A 22219-nucleotide genomic window follows, 5' to 3' on the forward strand; every position below is an offset into this window, starting at 1 on the left:
GACTACCGATATTTCCGATATCATCGATATTTTAGACCTTGGTGACAACTAGTGGAAGGTTTTGCTCGTATTTGTCGTATAACTATTGGGATGATTTTCTTTACAGTATTTTTTCTTTGTACTCCTTAATCTAAATAAAATTCTCGCTTTTTCTCAACCAAAAAAGAAAAAAAAGGTAAACGAATAATAGCTAAATTGTGTTTGTACTAAACTGGATAAGGTCGACATTTTCTATTTTTCTAGACAGATTTGGATAGATACGATTGGATTTGTCGTCCGGAAAAAATAATGTACGATTGGATTTGTCAATTCTCATGTGGACCAGGTTGAATTGATGGGCTTGATTGGAAGTGAGGCCTTACTAAGTTGATGGGTTTTCCTTTGTCTTTTTGAGCCATTGTTTCCTTTTTGTAGATTACAACTACAGACCCATTCTAAGAAAAGTTTCTCTTTTTTTTTTTTGGGTTCGGTATACACCGTATTCTCGACTGGAGCAACTTCAGAAGTTGGAGTACGAACGGCTTCACAACTCATGCAACGGTTAAACCAAACATGGCAGCTCTTGAACGTGAATTATCATTTTATTGGGGCTTTACTTTAAATCTCTTTGATAATTATTTCCTTGCTGGACTTGGCTTTGTGGACTGTTTTGAATGGGGATGGCCTTTTCGAAGCTCGTTGGTTTGGTTTCGTACTCCCCTGTCCATTATGCCAATTTCGTAATAACTCCTTCTTCACAGTTGTACAACAAGAATTGATACACGTTCATCATCTGTGATGGGGAAGAATAGACTTCAGTGGTCCTAAAAGAAGAACATGAATTCATGTATATGAAGATGAAAATTTACATCAATGTAACAATGTTGCTAGTATAAAACGAATAACGACTATAAATGGCTTGTAGCTCAAGTGGTCGACCCATGTCGAGGTCCTAGATTTGATTCCCCCATCTCCCAATATCGTTTTTGTGTCATTTGAGGTCTCAAATTTAACCAAATTTTGACTAGCGTTGTTCGAGATGCTAATTAGGTATAAATAACTAATGGAATTGGAGCACATGCATATTATTTATTGGTGAAAGCAGAACCAAAAGCAAAGCAAGAACAGTCATGACATTAGAAAGAAAAAAAAGAGAGGCTATTTCAACATAATTCCACCACTGAAATCACAGGCTTGTCTTCCAAATTGAAATCATTGTCTTGTTCTCTAGCTATCGATTAAAGCAACAACATTATTATATAATATAGCCATGTAAGAGACAAAAATAAAATGGGGCTTTAACTGAAAAGGCACGAGGCTTTTGTTATTTTCTTGGGGTCGCATGCTAAATCTAAAGTGACTTATGGACTATTTTATAATATAAAAAATTAAATTATTATATTTAAATTTTTTATAAAAAAAAGAAGAAAAAAAAGTGAACTGTGAACAACTTTGTGGCTTTTACTCCGACACTTCTGTGATGCGAGATGATAGATTATTAGATTCCCACCCGCATCACCAGAATTTTATCTCCACACCCAACCAAAGCAGACTTTTATCATACACCCCTTACGTCAGGCACACTTGTTTTCCCTTGTTCTTTAATCTTTTTTAGGTTATTTTTCTTGGGGAGCTCTCATAATCATGGAACTCGAGCTGGGGTTTCAGAGAAGGTGTAGAGAAAGAGAGATGCTTTCAGTTTCGGCATATATTCTGTACCTGCTGGATAGCCTGCATGCAATGCCTTTTACTCGATGAATTTTCGTTTTCAAGGTCTGAGTAAAGTGGGAAGCACTCGATACATTACACATCATTGGAAACCAGAAAATTTTAAAATCTAAAAGCGATGTATATCATATATGTGTACTGTCAAAAGAATCCAGTAGGTAAATTTCGTAAGCTCAAGATGGGCAATCTGACATACATAAGTGCTCAAAATGTTGAGTGACCAAAAACATCAAAGGAATTGGGTCAAAGAATGTGTATATCTATCAACCCAACATTTTTTCTAGTGTACAACCTCTTTATATGCTCGGAGAGAAACAGGCACACACATAGGTGCACATTGTTTACTTTGTGCTCACCTACGTTATGGCACATAGTGGCGGAGGTAGAAATTCATCACGACAAGGGTGTGATAATAAGCTTCTGAAATTGAACTTGGAGTCAAATTGTATATTTTGCTCAAAAGTAATGGATGGGAAAAAAAAATTTGGAGTCAAAATGTTCAACAACTAGTAAAATTTGTCTAGTGATTATCTAACATAACAAAGCAATTAAAGTACATATACATCCTTATTAGATAGTTGGAATTATTTGCCTCAATTTATTATGGAATTTTTATAAATGAATTTTATTTATTTATTATAGACTGATCTTCTGTTGAAGTATCAAATCCATTGCTTGCCTAAATATGCATGTAGGGCAGGAGAGTGTATTTCACTTTTATTCTTGCCATCCACCATTTTGTGACATTAAAAATTCAATTCTTGAAACTTTAACAACAAAAAATATACTCATCCAAACCATATGGGATTCAAAATTTTCAAGAGAAATGGAGATACAAAACCCTAGGGGCATGTTATATAGAAAGATTACAAATTTGATTTTCAAATATTTCATACATTTTCTGCCCCCCCCCCCCTTTTTTTTTTGGACTCATGGCAGTGACCCTAAAAGCTAAAACCGATGCGGAAAATTTAAAAGAGAAAAATAGGGTTGTGTACTTTGAAGGGGGTGAAAATGCTCATTTGGGCACCACATACAATATATTTTTTTAATTTTTTTAATTTTATATTGTGCCCATGGCACTAGGCGTGGAATAATCGAAAGTGAGAGTGGACAAATCAAGGCCGGTGAGGGTGAGGGTGGTGGATTGGAGCAGGAGCTGAAGTTGTGTTGAAGACCATGGGTGGTGGTGGTGGAGGGCACTGGTAGCACTTGGTGAAGAGCCCAAATGTGTCAATCTGGTGCACAAAGTTTGTGATGCTCGCCCACCCACCGAATCCAAACCCTACCACGAAAACCCACACCACCACAAACACATTGATTGTATATGAACCAATCCACCCTCCCAGAAATCTTGGTGGCCTCTCCACTGCATTCTGCAATCACAAACCGTTCATCACAACCCATCAGTCAAATTGTAATCAAATTAACAACAAACTCATAGCTAAAGGTAGTAAATTTTAACTCCTTCATGTGTTCGGTACGTGATTGGTTGTCGTGAGAGAAACATTGTATACAGAGGCGATTAAAAAGCGGATATTTCTATGCTTTAACACAAAGGGGACCACACATACAGTGTTTCGGGCATCAGGCTGTGTACGGCACATATAATGCATCAACTATCAATAAAAGGTAAAACCCACAGTTGAAGATTTTAAGAGTGCTCCCCAGATAAAGGAGTATCAGTATGTGTATCACTGTACCAGTACCAACATGTTTGATATTCTGACCCATTGGTGCAGCAAGAATCTCGTGCTTTTTCTGCACTGTTTGATATTGATTGCGTTTTCTTTTTTCATTTATGATGGATTGAAGTGGGAACAAACAGAAAAATGTTCAAGTCCCAGTCATCAAAATGGATCATACATACAGGTTAAAAAAATGAGGAGAGAGATAGCCGGGTCTGGTCTGCTAGACTGTGACCACACGCTACCGCTCTGTTTTATTTTATATGTTCATATATTTATTTAATTTTATATGTTTAATGATGATCAAATTGATTAAAGAATTCAATTTCTGTTTTGTTTGGTCAAATTTATTACTGAAAACACTAAGGCTGACCAAAAAGTACGTGATTCAGAAATTCCCATCTGGCATTGCAGATTTAAAGATATATGCTATGCAGGCTAAAGTGGCAGTTCTGTGAATTCAAGCATGTTTAGGGTTAGAGTGGGTACCTCTCTTGCAGCAGCGGATTTGTACGTGAAGATGTGGGCCAGAGCTGGGATGATGTAGACTGTGAAGCTGACAAGGAGTGATCCTACGGTGGAGTTGATGGGGCCAAAGAATGGGAAGATGATGGCCAGGAACCAGATGGGGATGACCACAGGCAATCTTGCTGCTGCTCTCTTGCACAAGCTCTTGCACTCATGCATGCCAATGGCCTTCTCCCACACAAAGTATAGTGGCGTGCATGCAAACCCAAATGTTATAAACTGCAAATCGAAAAACACATACATTTTAGATCACGGGAAATGTTCTCTTGTCACACAGTCTAGTCTGAGACTACGAGTCTCGATCGATGATTAGGTTAATTTGTATAGTCTAAAGAGTTGTGTATATGCGTGCATGCCTGGTGGATGAGCATTAAAATAACAGCCATGTCTCTGAAGGGAGATTTGGGGAGGAGAGAGAAGGCGTTGGAGTGGTTAAGAAGCATGTCTCCAAATGCCCAATACACTGCCGATGCAGAGGGAAGCGTCAGTGTCAGCACATACAGGGTAGCATATAAATATATGGCCTTGAACTTCTGAGGTTTCCACATCGCATGCATGATCTCCCTGCAAATTCCATTGCCCACGCCAAATTAAATAAACTCATTATCTTTAACAATTAATTAATAAATAACATGGGTTATTATTATTACTGATTTTTTTCATGATAAAAAAAAAACAAAAACAAAACAAAACAAAACAAAACAAAATAAAACAAAAGCAACTTGTAGGAAAGAGTACTGGCTTTCTACATGAAAAAGGAAATGGGTATGTTCCCAAGAAATAAGGCCTTTTTGCTTCCCACGCCTAATAAGGGCATCATGGGAATTTTCTTAAATTTAAAAATAAATAAATAAATAAGAGTTGTAATTTTCTTTAATTTTTGTTGATAAAGATTTGGTCATTTTAGATCGCCTGGTTAGATCATGTCCCCAAGAGGAGAATGTTTAGTCATTTTCAAAATGACGTTGAAGTCCTTGTTCTGTGCTTATTTTTGTCCCATTAACACACTGAAAATTCCTTAAAAAAATTTAGACAAGGACATGGGTTTTTTGTCTGCATTTTAAAAATGTGTTATTTTACCGCATCGATTCAAGTTTGTCCCCATATAGAACATTAATGTTGAACACTAGATTTCATATTCAATGTCTAAAATAATTATATCAAATGCTGTATAAAAAAAATAGCAGAAAAAGAGAATCCAATATTATAAATCTGAGCTGAGGGTTTCATATCTTACACAGTAACAGCATGTCCCCCAAAAGTGTAGAGGATGTTTGTGGCCCCAGTGAAGTATAGCACCAACTTAGTTGGACCAGAGTGCTTCACTCCCTCAACCTATGATCAAAATCAACACACAAATTATCAGCACGATACGAGAAATCAACGTTTTTGGGTTCCGAGGGGAGCATACAAGGCCGAAACTTAAAGAAATTGACGGAAGAGCATTAACAGGACTCAGGAGTGTATAAGTATAATTGAATTAGGTATTAATTAAGTTAAATTAAGAAAAAGAAAAAGAAAACTAAATATATATATATATATATATATACCTGGCCATGAAGGAAGGAGGCAATGGTGAGGTACCAAGCAGTGTAAGTGGTCATAACAAGGCCCAAAAAGGACCAGACTCTGTAGTTGTGAAATGAAGGGATGAAGACAGTGGTTGCACAACATGCTCCAAAGATGTAAGTCCAAGTTCTCTTGTCCAGATTATCATTTATGTAATATATGTTGCTGCAACAAAACATTAGAAATTAGAAAGATACCCAACAAAAAATACATTCTTTTTGTTTATTGGAAAAATTGTAGTTAAATAATGAAGATAGAGTTAAAACTAGGGGTCAGAAGATGCATTGGTACCTTGCACAAGCTATGAGTTGAATGACAGATCCAAACAGAAGAAATGTGCAGTTAAATGCCAAGCCCACGTTCCTCCAGTGTTTTCCAAGCAGCCCATCAAGAACTTCAAACCACTGATTTCCATTTTTTATGAAAAACCCATGTCAGATTTCTAGATAAACAAAGATAATTGAGAGAGAGAGAGAGAGAGAGAGAGAGAGAGAGAATTTGGTTGAAATTAACCACCTGGATGACATGGTTTCTGAAATCAACTTTTTCTCTTTCTTTTCTGGTTCTGTATTCAACATAGAGGGAGCTGATAAGGTAAGCTGTCCAGCTGCCCAGCAAGCCATAGAAGAGCTGGAAGAGAATGCCTGATAACATCCCCAGCTGTGAGAACGAGTATGGCAAAGTAAGCAGAACTTGAGCCACCTGAAAGTTTTTGCAAAAACCCAACACAAATTTATTAACAGAAAACATATTTATGAACAAAAGATCACATCATTGATAGAAGCAGCAAAGTAATTAACCTGATTAGAAGCACAGCTAAACCAAGCATCATAAGCAGAGCCACCATCCCAAAAGAACTTGGAGAGCTTGCTCTTGACGCTCTTGGGCTTCCCTTCAGTCTCCATCTCCACATAACTTCCTACAATCACTGTGTCCGCCACCTTTTCTGCAGAAGCAGCCATGACTTCAATTTCTTCCTTTTACTCAAAACAATGCTTTTGAAGTTCTATGAAGAAACCTGAACAGAACACTATAGCTAGCTAGTATTTGATTGAATGCAGGGGTGAGTGAGGTGGGTTTGATTTGAGGATGGGTGTATATGAAGTGAAGAGAGGGAGGGGTATATATATACAAGACACGAGGTGGGTTCTGGTTCTCGAAGCCTGAGAAAGCCTCTCTCTCTCTCTCTCTCTCTCTCTCTCTCTGTTCTTGAAAGGTATTTTTGAGAGGGGTTTTGGGAAGCGAGTTAATCCCTTTTTGGGCTTTGTGGCTTTGACGAAATCTGCTGGTTCTCGGGCCCTTTTTGGTAATTAAATTTTGTCGTTGTTTAGCTCATAATATTTAATTAGTGCAAAGTAATATAAAATTAGTGTATATAAGATTTTATTTATTAAACTAATTATTTTGTGGAGCGTGAGTGGCCTGTCCGCACGAGTGGGTCTACCCGCTTCCCGAGCCGGCCAGATGATTATTACACTTGTTTGCTTACTTAATCACCTTACTGATTACACTTGTTTACTTACCCTTGGGTATTCGAAAGATGTGTATGTTAAATAGCTATTGATTTAGTTGTATTTTTCTTTTTAATGTTACAAAAGAAAATGTCTCAAGTCCAAATCACACGTCTCTCGTTGATTGTGAATGACAACACTAATTCGACAGAAAGATAAGTCTCAAATGCCTTTTTGTAAAGAAATGTTGATTGCAATTGTCTTGCAATTGAACTTCACATGACAATCCTCATTAGACATGAGGTATTTATTGGATACTCTTTCAATCCACGGCGAGTTGGCATTGTTATTGCGCTCTTAAGTAAACTTCTTGTCATTCTGTAGATGAATAATGCAAATAATACTTTCTATGATGATTTTATTTGCACTTACAAACAAGTCTTTTGAGAGTGTGAATAGTGTTTCTCTTAATAAATACAAGAATTTTCCCCATACAAAACCTATTCCCTTTACATAGCAATAGTTGCATCCAAGTCAAGAATTAGGTACCCTATATCAACATGAAACTATGCATATACCATTCTCTTATGCGTCTAATATGCATGATATATTAGAATTCATTGATGACCTTAAAATTAGGGGCTAGAGTTTGGTAAAGGGTAAGATGGTAAAAACCCAAAAGCCAAGGAATGTTATTAACATTTCATAATGTTGTAGAAGAACAAGGTACTTAGGGAGGGGGGCAATGGGGGCAAGGGGGGATAAAAAAAGAAATAAGCAAGGGAAAGAGTGAGGGGGAAAAAATTATAACATAGTAGACCACATGATTGCAGCCAAACGGGCGTGGTCGCTTTACAAGAAGAAGAAAGCTGCTTTTTTCACATGGCCTCTATCTATGGCTTGCTTGCTATCTCAATGCTTTGTGGACTCGAGAACCTCTCCACCGCTCCAAAGGCCCAAACCCCAATTCCCAAATTTCTCAATTGAAATAAAACTCACTCGAACTTTCTTACTTTTTTTTATACCTAAATTTACCCCACAATCACATTATGGACAATATAAAAACCTATCTCTTTCTACATTCCTATATATCAATCTAAATTACCTAATGCGAAAACAACCCACGATTTCGCGATTTATAATATGTCGCATAATCCTTTTGACCTTAGTTCGGAACTTGGATGTACTTGCTATAAGAACTACCAACTAGGTCTTCTCTACCAGCTAAATCTTTTTTTAATTAGTTATTCTCTTTAATCTATTCATTTATAACAACAAAAACTTGGCATTGCAACCCGTGAGTTATCAAAATAGGGTTGCAGCAAAAGATTTTAGGATATGAAACATACAAGATTCTGATACCCCAGTGTGCTTCTTTGACCGTCCTTTGATTTCCCCATTAACACAAACATGTGAATTGAATTTGAAACAGACAGCCTTCCTAAACCAAACCAGAATAACTCTACAACCCAAAAAGAAAAAAACAATACACAAAGGAACAAGAATAAGGTTGAGTCCGACGTTTTAACTGAGTGAACACATAATTTCCTCCTCCTTTTCTCTTCTTTCGATGCTGCGAAGATTTTTATGCCCAGCTCTTTTAGAATTCGAACAAAGTGATCACCTGGAGAGATTGATTATCTTCCACCTAATGATGATGAACCATAATGAGTTTGTCTTTATTTAAATAATTAGGGCAAACCATTTATGCAGAAGCAGTTCAGGTGATGATATTATTAACATATTACCACGTTATTCAGGTCTAAAAAGAGTTGTGTTTGGGTGCAGGGTGACATATTCATGGGTTTTGTTGGGCCACCCTCACCCAATTCCTTGTTTGGTTATGCTTTCTAGTCTCTAGGACCAGAAACATTCCCTGTGGCTTGTGTCTCCTTGACTGAAAATCTGGTGCAGCCCTGACCAAACTATCATTCTGCATATATGGTTGCTCTTGTAACATCTTATCGTTTGGAGGCTTTGATGGTGTATATTCATCGTATGAATGAGAGAGATCAGATTGACTGAGTTTGAATTTCCTGTCAGATCACCTAGGAGGACCAGTACTAGTTGATAGAACGTTTGAAAGCAACATAAGAGCAAAATGATGTTCTAACAAGGAGAAAAACTATTATAAAATTTTAGGTGTAATAGTTATATATGCAATTATGTGTCTATTTCTCATCGCGTTACTAGTCATGTGATAAGAGAGATGTATATAATCTATTGCTTTAGACAGTTTCAAGCTAACAATCAGAAGATCCAAAGGTTGATCTATATGAGACTTCGTGGAACCCACAAACATAAACAGCTGGCAATTTCTCACTCGAATGTCCTTAATTAGGCATTTCACACCATGTGTAATACCAATTTCTTATATCCATAAGTTGATAATTAATTGGCTCTTAATCACACCAACATTGCAAATGAAGACAGGGGAGTTCTATATTCATAAACTAGTACAATGGCCAAAGTTAAAACCTAGACAAGGGCACAAAGCATGTTTGATGGCTTGAAATTTTGTCTCATAAAATTCTGAAATTTAGAAAGGGATGGCACATGTGTGAAAAATCTAGACAAAGCATGTTAACTGCCATGAATTTTGTTTCCGAACCAAATTTGAAGGCCTATAAGGTAGGGGACCAAAACACAACGGCCATATGATTGAGATTAAACCAAAATCTTTCACAATGTTGAGGAACACCAAAATTAGCAACCAACTAATAATCCTCGGCGTGGTAAAGGTTCTTAGCACGCGAGCTGGTCCATTGGATATAAGTCAGCCTATGATGAACAATAATTTCTTCACCCTCTTTGATCCATACAAGTATGCAAGAAATTGACGTATCAAATGACTCATCATATATATAGCTCATCAATCCTCTTTCAACATTTTCATCATATTTATTAGATTAGTTTTAGTTAACTCAAATGACGAGTTTAGATATGATGCAAGTATATGTATTCAAATACTGTATAACGCTCTCTTGTCAGAATTCTACCAACCACGTGTTTATATTATCTGTGAATGCGAATTACGATCAAAATTAACCCAAGTTCGAAACATTCTTTTTCTTCCTAGATTTAGGGCATATCCTAAACTCTCCTATACAAGGGCTTATCCTTGGTAATGATTAAAGCTGTATAATTGGTCAAACTTTTGCTCTTCTTTTATTCTTGTTAACAGTTTCTAACAGTTGCTGATCGGAGAAGCACCAATTTGGCTTTTTGGAAGCCTACATTGACCTGAAATTCAACTAACACCAAGTGGGTCCTTCGGTTTGTGCTAAGAATTTATTCAACTTCGGTCAACCCCATTATCAAAAAACTGCCTGCCTGCCTTATATTATTGGTGCAAAATAATTGAATCGAAGAAATATATTAGCAAACACAATAATGCTAGATTGCCTTTATGGCCCTCCTTTCTGAGAACAATCTTTTAAGACCAAAAGAATCCTATCTTTAAAGAAAATGTGTACAACTTTAGTGTCCATTGGGCTTTGGGTAACACATTAAAGCTGCACTTTGACACTGCACAACTCACAAAAGGGAATAAAAAGTATAATGGTGTATGTTCGGAATTGGATCTAAATATTTGAAATGAAATCAACTCATTATATTATTTGGGCCATAAGAAAGTAATAAACGTCTACTCACACTATCAATGTGTCATTGGAATTCGAAAATGAGACCACTGATCTACAAGTTAATACCTTTTCAACTAAGCTAAATTCCGTTGGTGGACTGAGATTGTTTTTACTCTGCTTTATGACTGAACAAATTAATGATTCAAATAAAAATACACAAAATTACACTTACACTACAAAGTGATATATTAAAGGCCAAAGTAAAAGGAATTTTCTACACAATCATACATTTGGTATGATGCTGCTTGTGGTTTGACATGGATACAAAAGGTTTATTAAGGGGCCATTATGAACATGGATAAATTTAGCTTGCAGCCTTCAATTTTGAACTCTCCCAAAACATAATTATGAGATCAATAAGAAAAAATTTAAAGGGAAAGACAGGATTAAGGAGGCATAATTAGCATCATAATTGAAATTAAACCAGTTTTAGCACTTTTTAAGTTTTTTTTGCTTCTTAATTTCCTATAATATCTTGCCATGAAATTAAATAACTTAAAAACCATGAACAAAAATAATCTAGTCCGGCCTAAGGCCCAAGTTTACATAGGCCATTCTTTTGTAGCCCAATAAAATTCACCCATAATGGGCTAGCCCATAAAAATGAAATCCTATGGACGGCTGAGATCATCTACTTATTAATAGTCCAAAATATGACGTGGCAACAAATTATTCCAGCCCAATTTATAACGGTACTCGCGCGAAATATTTCGCTCATTGTTCTGCGCACTTACACCAACCCCGCGCACGTTTGCGAATGGAGCTTCGCAATTTTCGAGTGGCCGGAGCTCCGATCTCCGATCAAATCAGCCGTCAGACTCAAAAGCAATCATCTTTAGCTGAAATTTTAGTTTGCGAGGTGAGTAGTGTTCGTCCCTTCTCTGTAAATTCATTGTTGGGGCTACGTTTGGTTGCCAAGAAAATGTGGCAAAGTGATAGAAAATGAGCATTTCAACTGTCAAAGTTTCCAACTTTGTAGGTTAGCAATGAAAAGAAGAGGGCTTAAACCCATTAAGCTTCGATTTTGAACTATCGTTGATGTGAATTTTGTGTAACATCAATGACTTTACCAATTTGGACCAAATTGAAGAACTTGTGTTTTGAATGATTTCAGTTTGATCTTAAATCTCCAATCTTTATTGAAAATTTGTGTTTCTCCACATCATGCCTTTTGAACAAAATCACATAGTCAAATCCAGAGGAGTGAATTTCAGAATGGTTATGAACAAAATCTCATTTTAAGCTTTCAAATTTTAGAACTAGTCCATACAAATCCAAGAGATGGGTTTAGTCAAACCCGTTTCCAAACAGCCTTCATCTTCATGGGCTCCCCAAAAGCTCAACCATTCAATAATATCATTGAATCAAATTGACCTGAAACCACTTCCAGAAAGTGACTCTTATTTATTACTTGGGCAGTGAAGAATGCGGTGGATAATGAGTTCAGAATCTTCTCCTACCATCATACCATGTGCACTTGGCCTTTCCTTTTTTCTGGGTCCCATACAAATTCACCCCTAGCTGCCAAATGTTCACGGGCTTGTTGAAACATATACAACTAAGATTTCAGGTCTCATTAGGATTGCTTTTGTAGAAGCACTTCTATTAAAAGTGCTTTCTGAATTATAACCTGGAAGCATTATTTCTCTACCAAACTGTGTTACAATTGCTTTTAGTTGTTTGTAGTTATTTGAAAACGACTTTTGCCGGTTTAAAAACAGTCCCAATCCCCTCTCAATTTTTCCATGAAAAGATGGTAGACAGATCCTTCTAGTGCTTGGAAAAAGGTCATTAAGAAAAGGATAAATCATAGAACTTCAACATAGACACCAAATTTTCAAGTCATAATCCCATTCTGATTATAAAATTTACTAACCCAAAAAGCAAAAGCAAAAACAAAAATTGAAACACACCCTTCTCTCTTCGCAAGAAAAGTAAAGTTCTTTGGCATCCTCCAACCTCAACTATACAGCTGCACATACTTCTTCTTCTTCAATGGATCGTCTGCTACTCTCTGCCTCTGTACTCACACTTCTCATCCTCTCTTTCTTCTCAGGTAACTCTAAACTAATTTTCCCTCAAACCCAGTTCTTAGTTTTTCATCAAAATCAAAACCCAATTCTTAATTTTTCATCAGAAACAAAACCCAATTCTTAATTTTTCATTAGGAACAAAACCCATTTCTTGATTTCTTTTTTTTTATTTAAATTTTGGTCCATGCAGAAGTGAACTCTGCCTCTTTCAAGCTAGTGAACAAGTGTCGGTACGAAGTATGGCCCGGTGTGCTTTCCGGCGCGAACACGGCTCCGCTCTCCCCAACCGGCTTCGCGCTCAAGCCCGGCAAGTCCCGGACCCTATCCGTGCCCAAAGCCTGGTCGGGTCGGATCTGGGCCCGGACCCTCTGCACCGAGTACTCGCCCACCAACTTCTCCTGCGTAACAGGCGACTGTGGCTCCGGAAAAATCGAGTGTGCCGGCAGCGGCGCGAAGCCCCCGGCTACCTTAGCCGAGTTCACTCTCAACGGCGCCGACGGCTTGGATTTTTATGACGTCAGCCTGGTGGACGGGTACAACCTGCCGATGCTTGTGGTGCCACGTGGAGGTACAAGAGGGGGATGCAGCGCCACGGGGTGTCTTGTGGACTTGAACGGCAAGTGTCCCAGGGCGTTGAGGGTCGCGCGCGAGGGTGGAGGGGGGAGAGTGGCGTGTAGGAGCGCGTGCGAAGCGTTTGGGGATCCGCAGTTTTGTTGTAGTGAGGCGTACGCTACGCCCGACACGTGTCAACCCTCTGTGTTCTCGCTGTTCTTTAAGCATGCTTGCCCACGCGCGTATAGCTACGCGTATGATGACAAGACTAGCACTTACACGTGCGCCTCTGCAGACTACATTATCATCTTCTGCCCTTTGCCTTATACAAGGTACAATTATTATTACATGTTACTCATATGTTGTGATGTGTTATTTAATTTTTCTAGTACAAAATTTTACATGGGATAATATAATAGGTTGTTAATTAATCATGCTATCACATTATAACATAACATGTCAAACTGTCTGTCAGAACAGAACGATTATAATTTATACGATTTGAATCGTGCAAGAAATGGACACGTTGAATTTTTTGTTAGGAATTATTTGAGCTATGAATGTGATGGCCATGTTGTAGGTGTGGGGTACAACTTACAAGCCCCTAATTTGTGGCTTTTCACGATTGCTTACAGCTAATGGCAATGTTTTTCAGCTGCCTAGAAATTCTTACTAGTTTGCTATTTTAGTGGCACAAAGAAAACATAAAATGAGATTAAAGACAAAGAACAAGTTGAATTTTCAAGTGGGGTTGTTTCTGAATGACTAAACTAATTAGTTCATTCAAGGTTCAGCTATAAGTCTTATGATCACAATGTGGTCAATATATAGCAGACAAAATGAGTTGAAGGTTGACGTCTCTGCACATCATACAGTGCATCATTTTGTTTGTTAGTATCTATCTGGTTTGTCACTGGTTGATATAATTTAAATTGGCTTTGGGACATCTGTGCTTAAAGATAATCATATTGTATGCATTTATATATTTACAATATATACGTATTTGTCCCGTCTCTTGTTTACCAGTGATTTGGGAAAGTTGCATTACTTGTTCATGAGGAAGATGTCAAGACCTATCCCCCTTGAACACCAGAATTGTTGAACCTGTACAACAATTCAACTGCACCACTTGTTGTCTGTGATTCAATGTTGTCTCATATTCAATTTCACTTTGTCGCATTATTACCTCAGGATCATGAACAGACCAAATATCTTTCTCTTCTCGTGAAGCCATGTTTGCTCTGGTTTTTGTGGGAATAATCTGGAAGGTTTTGTTCATATGCTTATATTTATTTCCTCTTAAACCTACAACTTGCTGCATTTTACTTCAGGCAGTTAAATGGGCTCTGTTTGTTTGTTTCATCTATTATAATGCATAAAGAATAATGAATATGTTGAGTTCAGCACATTACACAATCGAGTAAAACCTCATGAGCATCATTGGTGCCTTTTATGGAACTTGCAGTCTAAAGGTGCTGGAAATACGAAAAGATGGGGCGGTGCTACCGCTGGTTAACAAGACCATGATGTACTTTTAAGGAGCCATAGTGCTAGCAGTGTTTCCTCCGCTATGGTTCAGATGCCTCTAGTGCAGCAGTACGTTCTGTTTTCCAGTTTCGGTCACTTCTAGTACATGCTTTATATGATTAATATTGGTCCTCACGTTTCCAGGAAGAAAGTATTACAATCCCGGCTGAATAGCAGGTGCCATGGCCGATACTAGCTATCCACCCGTCACTCCTCACTGCATTTGCTATTAGTTCATCGGAAATGGTTGTGGGGAAAAATAAAATCCTTAAGAAATCTTGTAGATAAGTATTTGTTCACTCCTATTCAGTCAAAAATACATAGGACTCTTGGAATTTTGCCTCTGGTGACTTTTTTCTTCAAAAGATCTGTAATATTAGGAGAAACTCCGAATTCCCATCATTTTTGAGAAACTGCATGTGCTTATAAAGTAGTTATGCAGATGCTAGGTTAGTATGGAAGTGTATATGTAAAGATGCATATATGGAATCTTATGTGTTTGTGGATATAAAGTTCATCCCACTAATGTGTTCTTTGTTGCCCCTTTGGTGGGCAAGGGAAGGACCCAAGTTACATGTGTTTGGGCTCACTATTCACAGCTCAAACTGGCTTAGAACATGTGATGGCTTCAAATTTCAACCAAATGACTAATACGAAGTAGAGATTGTTTCTGTTTACATCTATATATCCTTAAAAGAGACATGTCTCAGTCTAAACACCATGTCAATTATTGTATTTAATGGTGGGAAAACCTTTCAAGCGGCTTGTAGTTTAAGTGGTTAATTAAGTGCATTTATCTAGACACTCGAGGACCTGTGTTCAAATTCCTCCTTCCTCAATTTCGCTTGTATCCGAAAGAGAAAAAACAGTGGGAAAAACTTCTCAAATTTAAACATCAGAATGAAAAAGAACACAGACCAACCTTTACAGAATGCAATAGACTTGCTATTGAGTTGTCCATGTAGGGTTTAACATCTAAAAAGCAAACTTTACTATGATCACTGAGATCTCATTTGTCATATAATCAGTTGCAAAATCACTACAGAGTTTACCCTAATCATATAACAAATTAAAATGAAACTAAAGAAAAGAAAGGACCCTCTCTTGGCCTACTTTGTACCGAAAAAAGAAGGAAAAGTTAAAAAGAATAAAGGGAAGAAAAGAAGTTCACTTTTACATTAAGATAGAAATGAGAAACAAGATCACTTTATATATTGGTATATATTCTCCCCCCCTCCTGCACTATAGGCACTATAGGCACTCGAAGACAAATTCTCTCTTGCAGAAAGTGGGTTCAATGGTCTCTGCAATCGTGCGGTTTGGACCCCCAATGATGCTTGCCCTAAAACAATATTATGATAAAACAAAACAATCACATGCAAAACATTTAATTACTTGGATCCATGTGTTGTAAATGAGTCAAATAATTGATGTTACGCTTTCCTTCCTTTGGGAATTATTTATGTATTGGGGTTTATTTGGTATAAGTTGAGGCATCCATATATTTTATATGAGAAAATCACTTAAATCATTTTCAAATTTTCAATATTTACGAAGCATTGCTCTTCTCTTGCAATGTCTTTTGAAGGATGTGGGGTGTTTCGTGTTTTTAGGGAAATCGGATAGATTCGTATGGTATGACTACAAAACACTTACAATCTCTTTTGAATGAAAATAGCTAGACTCAATTTATTGAGGGGTCAATAGTTGAAAAGTTTAAGAATTTACATGTAGCTTTTTAGGTTTCATACAAATTTCAAATCACAGCTACTTCAGATCTATATGGCTCTGTTGTGTTTTGTACCAATTTATTTTTCCTATTCTTTCTCAATCTGCAAGCTACGCAATGTTAAAAATAGGCTTAAATGCAGTTTTGCCCCATGAATTAACCCATAATTGTCAATTTCTCCGTAAGAAATGGATGAAATCATTCAAAATCTAATAGCATGCACCTAATTGGCTATTTTTAACAAATTCGTATTCTTAATTTACCAACAAAATAATCAAGGGTGTAAATTGACAATTATGAGTTAGTTCATGGGGCAAAACCGCATTTAAGTCTTAAAAATATGAAGGAAAAAAAAAGATCTAAAATCGATGCACGAAAATTTCTCCCATTTTTTTTAACATTCAAACATAATCAAAGAGAAAATTTGATAGCATCTATAATAGCGGACAAGTGATGTCATGAGGATTGCTCGATACATGTATCATACAATTTTTATTTCTTTTTTAGATAAAGACTATATGTTGCATTTATAATTTAGGAAATTACAAATATGTGGGAACAAATATTTCGGCTTTCAATAAAAAGGTGCCACATGTATAAGAAGAATATCTCCTAGGTCAATTAATTGAGCCCATTTATTTGGCAAATTAATTAATTACTAAAAATAAGGATATTATCTTTATTTAAAAAAATAATATCATCAATTAAGATATTATCCTAATTTGAAGATATCATCATCAATTAGGAGATTTGATCTCAATCGAATCCCTAATTGACTAAATCTCTATAATTTGGGGAAAAAATATATATTCCTTCCAAATAGGAATTATTTTTTGAAAAACCTTAGATGCTTAGAGCCCTATAAATACATGACTACATTCAACATACAAGGTAATTCAAAATTCCTCTAAAAAACCCTTAACACTCAAAATCCCTCTCTAGCCGCTGGCTCCTCCCAAAATCATCTCTCCCACATGACTCCGGGCACCTGGTTCCCCCTATAGAGAAAACTCTGTACCATTTTTTAGATATTATTTCTCAAGGATTCAATCGAACTAACTTAGACATCGGTAGGTTTTTCGCCAACACCCCCTGGGGTGTGGTTTTTTACTCATGTTTGATTTTATAGGTACCAAAGAAGAGAGAGAAGGAAGTTAAAAGGGCGAATGATCTTCAGGTGAATATTTTCCCGTTAAATATTTGCACAAATAAAATACATATAACCACACAAAGTAATTACAAATACATATAACCACACAAGATGCATCATACAATTTTTTATACACCTGAATACCAGAAAGTGACTAAATTACTATCACCCAATCTTTGTACTAATTACTCATTTTTCTTCAATAAAATACTATTGCTTTTCCCTTTAAAAAAAAAAAACCAGAAAGTGACTAAAAGATGACTTTTGAATATCAATGTAACATTTAAGAGGGATTTAGTTATTGCATGAATATAGAAATTTGATCTAATTTTGAAAGTTTAGTAGGGTCAAAATTTTCAGCCTCAAATTAGGGAAAAACATGAAAAGAAGAGAGGTGTAGGGAATCCAATGCTTCTCCCATAATTTGCACTAGCAACAGAACAAGAACACACCCAACCCCACTGGCCCATGTGGAGCTTATCAACGGTCACCTAATCTGACGTGTCAACAGATTAAATGTTCTCTCATAGACCCCACCTTCCAAACAGTGACGTGGTGATTGAATATCATTATTTTCTTCTCTGTAGACTGTAAATGGGTGATGATGTGACAGCTCAGCCAAGAAAAAAGGCCTTTAGCGGGCCCCATTGTTCCCAAAGCTTCGACTCTTTGTTGACTTTACTGGTGTGAGTAAATCATGCACAGTCCTACCATAAGAACTCGCGTACAGGAACAGCGTAGCTCCCGCGGTAATTTGTGTTTTTTTTTTCGGTGGTAAATAAACATGAGTTAAATCTTTTAATGAAAAAAAACATGTGTTAATTGACCGTTAATCATCATATACAGTTCAAGAAAAAAATAACATGAGTTATAAATTATATATCACACTGAGAAGATAATTTTGAATTACTTGTTAATTGAGTGCGTAATATTTTGTTTTGTAGACTGTAAATTGGTGATGATCGAACACGTAAAGATAACTACTTCTAACCACTTGAGCTTATAAACCCTTTGAATTAACAATATGCATTCCAAATTGTATCCTTTAAAGAATGTTATAGATAAAATTTGTAAATTTTCTCATATTCCTAGTTGCAGATTCGGTCTCCCATTAAAAAAAAAGAGATAAAAAAAAAAGAGAGGGAACCATAATAAAGACGAGAGAGATCATGAGAGAGACTGACAGAGCTATTATTTTATGATTTGTATCTCTCAAGCTCAGTCTCCAAGTGTTCCCACACAAACCAAAATTGTCGTTTTTAGCTTGTAATTGAACCCCCATACCTTCTCTCCCATTCTCCATTCGTCATTCTTCACTGCTCTCCACTGATTCTCTGCCCCTAAACCCCTGCATTGTCCTCACTCCCAACCCTCCCACGCCACCACCACCAACCTCATCTTCATAGGCCAGCTGCTCCACAAAAAGACCCATTTAACCTTATACGCATGGATCCTTTCTCTTCAAGCTCACATAACGTCGTTCTGAGCCTCGTTCTTTTACTATTCTTCACTTTCAGAGGTAAAGCTTCAATCTTTGACTCTCTCTCGCTCAATCTTCCTCATGGGTTTGCATTAATTTCTTCTGGGTCGCTCACAAAACTTACATTTTCACTAACAAGCTACAACTTTCGCTCTCTAGCTTCATTGGTTTGCCTTCATTTCTTTTGGGTCCCTCTCAAAACTTAAAATTTCACTAACAAGTTAACACGTTGGTTCTCTCTCTCTCTCACTCTCTCTGTATTTTCTTGCAGGCGTTTCAGGCACTACGTTCACATTCGTCAACAGATGTGACTACACAGTTTGGCCAGGCATTCTCGCAAATGCCAACAGTCCTAGGCTCGACTCCACCGGATTCGAGCTCCCCAAACAGACCGCCCGCACATTCCAAGCCCCAACCGGCTGGTCGGGCCGTTTCTGGGCCCGAACCGGCTGCAGTTTCGACGGATCCGGGTCCGGGTCCTGCACCACCGGCGACTGCGGCTCCGGCCAAGTTGAGTGCAACGGCGCCGGAGCCGCCCCGCCGGCGACCTTAGCTGAGTTCACTCTCGGCACCGGCGGTCAGGACTTCTATGACGTCAGCCTCGTCGACGGGTACAACTTGCCCGTTTTCGTCGAGGGTACTGGCGGGTCGGGTCAGTGCGCCTCCACCGGATGCTCCACGGATCTGAACCGGATGTGCCCGTCCGAGTTGAGGGTCGGCGACGGTGACGCGTGTAAGAGCGCGTGCGAGGCGTTTGGGACCCCCGAGTACTGCTGTAGCGGTGCGTATGCCACACCCGCCACCTGTAGCCCGTCGGTTTACTCGCAGATGTTTAAGGCGGCGTGCCCCAAGTCGTATAGCTACGCGTACGATGATGCTACGAGTACGTTTACGTGCACCGGTGCCGATTATACGGTGACGTTTTGCCCCTCGTCTCCAAGGTAAACAAAATTAAAGCTATACGAGCGCTTTGGTTTCTTGTTTCAAAAGCTAAAGATTATTCTCTTCTACGAAACAAAAAAAAAGAAAGATAATTTGATTGTATTTTTTTTTTTTTTGTTAAGAAGCCAAAAACTTGATAGATTATATGCTTTGCTTTATTGTTTGACAAGCTTTTCTAGTAGTTGATTAAATTCTCTAGTATTTTTTATTCAGAATATCTGTTTATTTCTTGTTAATTTTATAATTCAGGTTGTTTGTTGGGTTGCTTTCCATGTGAATATGTATTTGATGTTTTGTCACTCTGGACTGTGACACCAAAGTATCTGATTACTTGTTTTTGTATGATTTTTTCTAACATTTGATCATGTGGGTGCATGCAGTCTAAAGTCCACACCAATGACAGCAACACCATCACAAGGGGCTGCTACTGCCGGGTCAAATCCCGGGTTCGCTTATTCGGATTCAGGTGCCGGGACAGTTCCCGGGTCTGGGTCCGGGTCAGCCACGGGCACGGGTACAGGTACGGGGACAGGGACAGTTCCCGGGTCAGGGTCTGGAGCTGGTGAGGCCATGCTGGCAGATGATGGGTCATGGTTAGCTGGTTTGGCCATGGGAGACTCAAATAGGGCAGGGCCCCTCTCCATGACCTCAGCAGCTTTGTGTATCATCTTTTCCTATCTTTTCTTGTAGTCTCCAACTCTGTGTTTCCCTTGGCAGTTTGCTCTTCAATGTGAATTATTCAGAGGTTTGAGTGTTCTAGTGGTCACTCTGAGTTTTGCTCTTGGTAGAAAAAAAGCTGACAGATTAATCAAAGATTGTAAACCCACCCAACCCTTCCAAGATTCCCTCACCTCAAAATCTTTGTAAGATACACGTAAAAAATGTTCATTTTTCCTTTTTGTTTAATTTCTGTATGAGAGTAGTAGTAGATAGTAGGGTTCCTTTTTCTTTTGCACCCAAGCTTTTTGAAGGTTCTGCCGCTATATGTAGTTACTAAAGCAGCAAATGAGGATTCAGAACCCTTCTTTTGATCTTGGGCTGGCTTTTTTGGGTTTTGCTTTTCCTTCGATTCTCGATCTAAAGAAAGAGAATTGTGTGTGCCTTGTGAATGTTTTCTCATAAAAGGGAGTGTATAATGTGAATGTGTGGGCAAAATGGTGGCTTCACTTTGCGGGCAATTCAAGTTTTTGTTCGCTTTTCCTTTATCTGCTGCATGTTTTTTCAGTTCCATGTGGTGTGTCCATTAGGGTTTTTGAATTTAGAATGTATAACCTTACAACTTGTTCCTTAGATAATCCGTGATGTTATCAATTCATAAACCACGTTCATCAGTTAAATTCGGAAGTTTGCATATAGAAGAGTTTAAATTTAGAACGTTTGAGTTTACAATCCGTCTAATATGTTATGAATTCGTTTGGTGAGATATGGGATGGTGTTGAAGTCGTTAGTTGGATTTTCAGAGGGAAATAAATTAATCGTCAGTGGGAGTTGGGGACCAGAGAACAAAATGCAAATCAAATCTTTGCAATTTAAACAAAAAAAAACAGGAATACGGTGGAAAAGTGGTTCATTTGTGCACAAGACATAATTAGCTGCCCTCTACTTGTTGATCTAATGATCAGGCCTTCCAACTTTTCTTCATAAATTTTGCATAAAAGTAACATGATGTTGACATTGTTGTGCTGCGAATATATTTTCTAATGGCCCACCTTGAAAATATGCATACAACAAAACAACCACTTTTTGGACAAATACAGCAAAATTTACGCTCTGATTATGTCAAAATGATGAAGACCATGTAATTTAGCCAAAATACTTAGACTAATAGACGAGTATTCTGTTGTATACACCCTCACGAGGAAAGGAAGACACAATAGGGTGTATACAACAGGTTTCGATGCGAGAAATTCTCTCAATTGCAACGGGTGTGTGTACAAGTTTCTCACGTGTGGGAGAAAAACTGTAGACACCCGTTGCAGGTGAGTTTCTTCTTTTACTTTGCCAGTACAATAATGAATTATGATGGTTTATGCTGATCTGCTATACTGATGCAGATTGTAGCCATCAAATTTAAAAGAGCAGGACTCATAATGCTACAGCATTATGGAGTTGCTCCAATTAATTATCATGTGGGTCCTTCTCACAAGAATCATATCTTGAAATTATAATCAAACTGATTAGAAGAAGAAGATACTAGCAACTTCTTCCAAGTCTCTAAT

General features: G+C 37.7%; 3 protein-coding genes across 5 annotated transcripts; 2 read left to right on the forward strand and 1 right to left on the reverse strand.

The window, feature by feature from the left end:
- Positions 1–2492: 2492 nt before the first annotated feature.
- LOC110753770 (auxin transporter-like protein 2) lies at positions 2493–6706 on the reverse strand. The gene is made up of 8 exons (XM_021954729.2): positions 6293–6706; positions 6009–6194; positions 5784–5896; positions 5474–5657; positions 5161–5258; positions 4280–4487; positions 3885–4142; positions 2493–3083 (listed from the first exon to the last, which is right to left on the reverse strand). Exons 1-8 carry the CDS (start codon positions 6452–6454, stop codon positions 2826–2828), a joined length of 1467 nt encoding a protein of 488 aa, XP_021810421.1. The 5' UTR covers positions 6455–6706; the 3' UTR covers positions 2493–2825.
- A 5535-nt stretch (positions 6707–12241) lies between these two features.
- LOC110753771 (Pathogenesis-related thaumatin superfamily protein) lies at positions 12242–15211 on the forward strand. Of its 3 annotated transcripts, XR_002526203.2 has the most exons (4): positions 12289–12643; positions 12811–13504; positions 14638–14768; positions 14844–15211. XR_002526203.2 is itself a non-coding variant. In XM_021954731.2 (3 exons), the coding sequence occupies exons 1-3, from the start codon at positions 12583–12585 to the stop codon at positions 14708–14710; spliced, it is 828 nt and encodes a 275-aa protein (XP_021810423.1). In that variant the 5' UTR covers positions 12289–12582; the 3' UTR covers positions 14711–15211. The 3 variants fall into 3 exon arrangements, 2 of the variants coding, with proteins under 2 accessions (XP_021810422.1, XP_021810423.1); XM_021954731.2 differs by having other exon boundaries at positions 14638–15211; XM_021954730.2 differs by lacking the exons at positions 14638–14768; positions 14844–15211 and having other exon boundaries at positions 12242–12643; positions 12811–14601.
- Positions 15212–18739: 3528 nt separating this feature from the next.
- LOC110753818 (Pathogenesis-related thaumatin superfamily protein) lies at positions 18740–21034 on the forward strand. The gene is made up of 3 exons (XM_021954793.2): positions 18740–19097; positions 19330–19999; positions 20381–21034. Exons 1-3 carry the CDS (start codon positions 19025–19027, stop codon positions 20688–20690), a joined length of 1053 nt encoding a protein of 350 aa, XP_021810485.1. The 5' UTR covers positions 18740–19024; the 3' UTR covers positions 20691–21034.
- The last annotated feature ends 1185 nt before the right edge of the window (positions 21035–22219 follow it).

The sequence above is a fragment of the Prunus avium genome, chromosome 8 (genome assembly GCF_965620075.1).
Source record: "Prunus avium chromosome 8, drPruAviu1.hap1.1, whole genome shotgun sequence".
NCBI lineage: Eukaryota > Viridiplantae > Streptophyta > Magnoliopsida > Rosales > Rosaceae > Prunus > Prunus avium.